We start from the raw sequence: 7,682 nt of genomic DNA, 5'->3' as shown, positions 1-7,682 counted from the left end.
TTCTGTCCTCACGTGGCCTTCTTCTCTATGTCCTCTCCCCTTCTTATAAGGACATTCTCATTGGATTTAGGGCTCACCCTAATCCAGTATGACCTCATCTTGATCATTAACTAATTACCCTGCAAAGACCCTATTTCCAAATAAGGTCACATTCAAGGTTCTGACTGGACATGGATCTTTGGGGGACACTATTCAGCCCACTACCCATAGGATTTTAACTTTCAGAAGATTTATTTATCTCCAGGTTTCATTTGTATGTGTAGACAAGGAACAGTCACTTTCACGCATGTAAATTCATGCTCTTTTTTGCACCTTGCTCCTGGGTCTCTCACTAGAGGGACGTATGCAGGCAGGAAGAAACGTGGAGGGCCAGCCCCTTCAGCGTGCTGATGGTATGCCTGCCGGGGTCCATGTCCTCTGGTCTGCATTGGCTTCTAAAAGGCCTCCTCCATAAGGGCTGCTGTCTGTCGTGTCCTGGGATGCATGCCAAGCCCGGCACATCAGAAATGACCAGTGAATCTCAGTAACTTATTGAAAGGTGTCCTTACTTTCGGGGTGTTTGGTTCAGCAGGGTTGTTGTTGTTTTTCAAAGATGTGTGGAAGGCTACACAAAGCCCCTCTGTGTCCAAGTCCTTCCCCAACCAAGTTGTTACAGTTAAGGCTTTTCAGAGGTGGGGAGAGGTCTGCTCTCAGAATTTAAAGCAGACATCAGAAGTCAAGGGGCATAATGAGTGTCTTAGTCAGTGCAGGCTGCTATGACAGGACTCCGTAGACTGGGTGTCTTAAATATCAGACATTTATTTCTCACAGTGCTGGCAGCTGAGAGGTCCAAGATCAAGGTGCCAGAAGATTCAGTTCCTGGTGAGGATACCGTTCCTTGCTTGTGGATGGCCCGCTTCTTACTGTGTCCTCCCTCACATGGCAGAGAGAGAAAGAGAGAGAGAGAGAGAGAGGGAGGGAGGGAGGGAGAGAGAGAGGGAGGGAGGGAGAGAGGGAGAGGGAGAGGGAGAGCATGCGCATTCTGGTGTCTCTTTTTTTTTTTTTTCCTTTTTTTGCGGTACGCAGGCCTCTCACTGTTGTGGCCTCTCCCGTTGCGGAGCACAGGCTCCGGACGAGCAGGCTCAGCGTCCATGGCTCACGGGCCCAGCTGCTCTGCGGCATGTGGGATCTTCCCGGACCGGGGCATGAACCCGTGTCCCCTGCATCGGCAGGCGGACTCTCAACCACTGCGCCACCAGGGAAGCCCCTGGTGTCTCTTCTTATGAGGGCACTAATCCCATTTGGGGGGCCTACCTTCATGCCTTCATTTAAACCTAATTATCTTCCAAAGATCCCACCTGTAATACCATCACATTGGGGGGCAAGGCTTCAACATGTGAACTTTGCGGGGGGGGACACAATTCAGTCCATGGAAGTGACCCTTTCAGCAGGGGAGTCAGGATCCAGAACAAGAGAGCAGAGACTGACATGGTAAAGTCTTTTGTAGGATTCCTTTCTTGTCTCCCCTGACAGTTTTCCCCTTAAAGAGAAGTAGGTCTGTGGGCTGATTTTTGGGCAGCAAGGCAAAAGGCAGCTGAGGAGACTGGGTTCCACCACAAGGGCCAGAAGGGACAGATTGGGTGGAGGGGAGCATAGCAGGCCGACTGACAGGGATCGTAGCAGGGAGAATGCAGAGCAGAGTTAGCTGGTCTTGACTGGAAAAGGGCATCCAGGCATATTAATGAACAGATATATCTATCCAATATTGTGCTGTGACCACAGAGCATTAGTTGACATTCTTGGTTGTGATAGATAGAACCAACCTCATCTCAAACTGTCTTAAGCAGACAGAGGAGTTTGTGACTCATGTAACTGGAAACTTCAGGCATGGTTGGATCTAGGTGCTCACATGGTATCATCACACATTCCTACCTCCTAGTTTTGCTTTCTCCTTATTGTCTTCTTGCTGAGGCAGGTGCTCCTTAAGTGGTGGGAAACAGTACCACCAGATACTTGGTTGCCCCAGTGAAGAGTGCTTTTGTGATAGACTGTGTCATTGGCTCCAATTCTTCACCCCTTTCTGACCTATGCCCTTTGCCATGTAACTCTGCAATGTTTGACCACATGACTTGCTTGAGCCAAAAGAATGAGGTAGAAGTGACAGTGGCAGCTCTGAGCCTAGGCCTTAAGAACCTTGTCTGTTTCTCCTAGCTCTGTTGTGCTTCTGTCATTCCCATGAAAGGAATGTGCCCAGGCTGGCCGGCTGGTTACAGCAGGAGGATGAGAGACACATGGAGCAGAGCTGAGTTACTCTTGCAAGGTGAACCTAGATCAGCCGCTCACTAGACACATGACTTAGCTCAGGTAAGATTAGAGAGCTGAACCCCTCAGATACATGAGAAATCACTGAGATGACAACATGGAACTCTTACGGCTTCTTTCTCAGACATTCCAGCAGAAGTTGGGTTTCGGGGCGTGACCTCTGCCCCAGTGGCCGAAGCTCCTCCTAGGCGAGCGGGGGCGCTCTGAGTCACGGCGGGTCATGGCGGCGCTCTTTCTCAGCCTCTTTGGTTCGGACTGAGGCTTTCGGGACGGCGGCGGGAAGATGGCGGCCCCCAGGGCGCGGCTCGGAACGGTAGAGGCAGAGGGGAGCTCGGGTCGCCAGGGGAACTCGGGAGTCGAGGTGGTGGTTTCCTCCGATCCTGCCCCGCCCGCCCCGCTGTGCCCTCACGGTGGGTCCGCGTCTGGGCTCAACCTGGCTGTCGGGAGCCAAGGGGCGTGGGTGAGCCTGAATGTGCCATGGGCTTTTAGGGCTCCCGGATTCAGATCTCCCTCTCTCTCTCCCACCGAGTGTGTTATATAGAAAACGCTCCTTCCTCGGGAAGTTGTGGTTTTCCACTTACTTAAGAAACCGTCATAGAAAGTCCCCACTGTTGTCGTTTTGGCTTTACGGCTGTTACATGTTTTGGCTTTACGGCTGTTAACATGTTTTTTGAAGGGACGAGGCAGAGGCTAGGCAAAAAGGATATGTGTTATTGAGTAATTCCCGTTGCCAAGTACTTGAAGATTTCATTTGTTGTTTTACTGTCTTTTCCATTAAAATTAAAAAAACGTTAGGGAGCACGATAGAATGAATTCTTGCTTAACTAGACCCAGTTTTTCTTGCGGAGAGAGAGTGTGTCCAACTCTAAAAGCTCAGATTTTCACTGAAAGGATAACCGAGCGGAGGTGGCAGAGTGCTCAGTTGTTTGGACTCCGTCTTTGTTGTTGTGTCAGGACGCAGGCCGTTCACCATGTGGACTGCAACTGTACTGAAAATAGCATTTTCCTTCTGGAGAGACCAATTTTCAAAATTTATTTCTTAAGTAGTCTTTGCCTGAATGTTGTGACTTTGGGGAAAAAAAATATTGAACAGAGTAGTGCATTTAATTGTGACAAATTGTGCATAAAACTGAAACAAATTTTATTTAAAGGCGATGAAAACTAGGAACTTGAGGTAGATGACTGACTTATTTTTTCCTATTCTGGAACTAGGACCCACTCTTCTGTTTGTAAAGGCGAACCAAGGGAAAGAAGAAACACGGAGATTTTATGCCTGCTCAGCTTGTAGAGATAGAAAAGACTGTAACTTTTTTCAATGGGAAGATGAAAAGGTATATCAACTTTTTGAATTTTATATATATATATATATTTTTTTTTAAATTGTTGATGTCTGTGACATTTCATTGAGAATGTATGAGAGAAATCTCTTAAGAGATTAAGATACCATGTTTTTTGGTTTGAGAGACTGGAGTTTATATTTACTCTGAACTTATTCTGATTACTGATGTCTTAAACTACTGTCTCAAAGTCTGAGTTCCCTTTAAGGCTTTCTGAGGTGTTAGTATTGGTTTTGCCAATATAGATTTCTCCCTAAAGAGTGCAGGTCATGATCATTCCAGGAAGTGCTTTAGAAAAACACTTTTTGGGAAGCATTTGCATTGACCATCCCTTATTCTGCTACTGGATGACTGATGAAGGCACTTGGAGATACAGTTATGAGCTTGGAATTCTCTTGGACTCAGCTCCAATTAAAGTTTCTGAAAGTTTTGACTAGAAAACTTTCAGCTTTGTTAGGTTTGTTGGAAAACAGTCTGTATGCCACTCTTCTGTAGACTTGTTAAGATCACTATCTGAATTAATCCCTCAGTGCTTTAATATGTTGGTTATTGTTTCAAACTGCTCTAGAATTTTCCCAGGTTAATGTGTTTTGTTTTCCCGTGGAATGAATGCTTGTCTACAGCTTAGAGTTGCTCGAATTTCTGGCCTCTTGATGGCAGAATGCGATACCAGTTTTTCTAGGATAGTAGCAAGTTTGATGGTTTATTAAGTTTATTTTGTACTCTGTTTCAGTTGTCAGGAGCCAGACTTGCTGCCCGAGAAGCTCATAACCGAAGATGTCAGCCTCCTTTATCCCGTTCGCAGTGTGTGGAAAGGTACTGACGCCGTGTCATTTTCATTTATTATCCTATTGTTGTTTTTTCCCTCTGTGCCTTTAAGTTTACTTTCAGTAATTAATTTCTTTTTATTGTGGTAAAATATATATATAAGATAACATTTGCCAATTCAGTGACATTAATTACATTAACAGTGTTGTGCAACCATCACCACTGTCTGTTTCCAAACTTTTTCATCACCCCAAACAAATTCTGTCACCAGTAAGCAATAACTCCCCATTCCACCTTCCTCCCATCCCTGGTAACCTCTAATCTACTTTTTGTCTGTATGATTTGACCATTCTGGGTACCTCAGATAAGCAGAGTCATCAATATTTGTCCTTTTGTGTCTGGCTTATTTCACTTAGTGTCGTGTTTTCAAGGCTCATCCATGTTGTAGCATGTATCAGAACTTCACCCTTTTTATGGCTGAATGATATTCCTTTGTATCCAAGTACCACATCTTTTTATTTTTATAAATTTATTTATTTATTCATTTATTTTTTGGCCGCATTGGGTTTTCGTTGCTGTGCACAGGCTTTCTCTAGTTGCGGCACACAGGCTCTAGGCGTGGGGGCTCAGTAGTTGTGGCTCGTGGGCTCTAGAGCGCAGGCTCAGTAGTTGTGGCACATGGGCTTAGTTGCTCTGCGGCGTGTGGTATCTTCCCGGACCAGGGCTCGAACCTCTGTCCCCTGCATTGGCAGGCAGTTTCTTAACTACTGTGCCACGAGGGAAGTCCCTGTACCACATCTTGTTTATCCATTCATCCATCAGTGGACACTCAGGTGTTTCCACCTTTTGGCTATTGTGGATAATACTCAACACATGTTGGTGTATAGATACCTGTTTGAGCCCCTGTTTTCATTTCTTTTGCATATATACCTAGGAGTGGAATTACTAGATAATATGATAATACTATGCTTCGGGGTTTTTTTTTTTTTTTTTTTTTTGTGGTACGCGGGCCTCTCACTGCTGCGGCCTCTCCCGTAGCAGAGCACATGCTCCGGACGCGCAGGCTCAGCGGCCATAGCTCACGGGCCTAGTGGCTCCGCGGCATGTGCGATCTTCCCGGACCGGGGCACGAACCCATGTCCCCTGCATCGGCAGGCGGACTCTCAACCACTGCGCTACCAGGGAAGCCCCTTATTCGTTTTTTGAGGAACTGCCAACCTGTTTTCTTCAGTGGCTGCACTGAAGAAATCCCCATCAGCAGTGTATGAGAGTTCCAATTTTTCTATGTCCTTGCCAACATATATTATCTTCTGTTTTTTTGATTATAGCCATCCTAGCAATTGTGAAGTGGTATGTCATTGTAGTTTTGATTTTCATTTCCCTCATTATTACTGATGTTGACCATCTTTTCATATGCTTTTTGGCCATTTGTATATCTTCTTGGAGAAATGGCTATTCAAGTCCTTTGTCCATTTTTAATAAGGTCATTTGTCTTTTTGTAGTTGAGCTGCAGGAGTTCTTTATATGTTCTAGATATACACTCTTATCATATGATTTGAAAATATTTTCTCTCATTCTGTAGATTGTCTTTTCACTTTCTCAATGATGTCCTTTCATAACAAGAGTTTTTAACTTTGATGAAGTCCAGCTTTCAATTTTTTTGTTGTTGCTGTGCTTTTGGTATCATAGCTAAGAATCCATTGCCAAATCCAATCTCATGAAGATTTACTGTAATCTTCCTTTTTGAAATACTAAACCAAACCAAAAAAAAAACTTTTAAAAGCTGTAAACATCTGTTTTTAAAAATCTTCATTTAAAAAAATTTTTTATTTTTTTAAAGATTTTTTTTTTTATGTGGACCATTTTTGAAGTCTTTATTGAATTTGTTACAATATTGCTTCTGTTTTATGTTTTGGTTTTTTGGCTGTGAGGCATGTGGGATCTTAGCTTCCTGACCAGGGATTGAACCTGCACCCCCTGCATTGGAAGGTGAAGTCTTAACCACTGGACTGCCAGGGAAGTCCCTAAAAATCTGCATTTTTAAAATGCTTTATTGGGTGAACTGGAATTGAGTCATAGATTTAATTTTTTGGCAAACTTGTGAAAAGAATTCATCCTTCTCCTTTGTTATAGGCGTTGTGTTCTGTGTGCTGGGAGAGACTTCTTAAGAAGCCTCTGTCTGGGTTGCTGATGACAAATAGGTTTTCACTCTCATGGTAACTCCTGCTGGTTAACTGGGCTGCTGTGTTTAGAAGGATTCTGAGGTCATATCTAGGCCAAGTGTAAAGGAATACTGGGATCTGTTAAAAATGTCTTCTTGAGCTTCTTAGTAGCTTTTAAAGTCCTTTGATAGGGGATGCTTTTCTTGAGATAACTTGATTGCCCCTGAGCTGCAGTACTTAATCAGCGATTAAGTCTACTTAATTTATGGGAATTAAATCAACAACAAAAAATGTTGCAAAAGGAATTAATGTAAATTGAGCACCACTGAGCTAGGCACTATGCGAGGTGTTTTCCATGATATATTGTTTAAATCCTGCCAAGATGGTTTACTTAGATGAGAAAATTGAGGGCTTGGAGAAGTTAAGTAACTTCATCAACTTCATACTATTAGAATGAATGAGCAGTGGCTCAAATTTATGTCTCCCAGATTCTAAAATGGTATTTTTAAGCATATAAGCAGATAGTAATTAATATATGATGTGTAGTGATTTAATTTAAAGAGATATAAGGATATAAAACAAAGAGTTATATAGAGATATATTATTATGAGATTTATTATAATGGGATAGAATATCGAAGATGCAGAAAGTAGAAGAATATCACTAATAGTTTCTCCCTTTGAACCCATCACCTTGGTCATTTTATAGTCTTCCTTCTGGCCTTTTTTCCTATGCAAAGGTTTGTTGTACAAGATTGTGGTCATAATGTGGACATAGTTTTGTACTCTGCCGTATCACTTTTAGCTGATAACCATGTACTTCATATTATTACATAAGGATATTGGTGATGCAGTTCCACTCTATAAGAAAATTTAGATGATCTTCTTTCCTTGCGTAATAAGATTTTAGTCTGGAGCTAAACCACTCTGCAAGTCTTTGTACTACCAGAGTATGGTTTTTTTTTTGTTTTTTTTTTTTTGTTTGTTTGTTTGTTTGTTTGTTTTGTGGTACGCGGGCCTCTCACTGCTGTGGCCTCCCCCCTTGCGGAGCACAGGCTCCTGACGCGCAGGCTCAGCGGCCATGGCTCACGGGCCCAGCCGCTCCGCGGCATGTG

The 7,682-nt window shown here is 43.5% G+C and overlaps 1 protein-coding gene across 2 annotated transcripts in view; it reads left to right on the top strand.

Annotated features, from left to right (window-relative positions):
• Positions 1–2,553: 2,553 nt before the first annotated feature.
• The window catches only part of ZCCHC4 (zinc finger CCHC-type containing 4), a 47,922-nt gene continuing 42,793 nt past the window's right edge, over positions 2,554–7,682 (top strand). For both annotated transcript variants that reach the window (XM_007125548.4, XM_007125547.4), the window contains exons 1-3: positions 2,554–2,711; positions 3,514–3,632; positions 4,372–4,454. In XM_007125548.4, the coding sequence (XP_007125610.2) occupies positions 2,585–2,711; positions 3,514–3,632; positions 4,372–4,454 (329 nt within the window). In that variant the 5' untranslated portion in view covers positions 2,554–2,584. The remainder of the gene's footprint in view (positions 2,712–3,513; positions 3,633–4,371; positions 4,455–7,682) is intronic.

The sequence above is a fragment of the Physeter macrocephalus genome, chromosome 7, assembly GCF_002837175.3.
Source record: "Physeter macrocephalus isolate SW-GA chromosome 7, ASM283717v5, whole genome shotgun sequence".
Classification (NCBI taxonomy): Eukaryota; Metazoa; Chordata; class Mammalia; order Artiodactyla; family Physeteridae; genus Physeter; species Physeter macrocephalus.
This window is presented reverse-complemented; position numbering and strand designations above follow the sequence as displayed.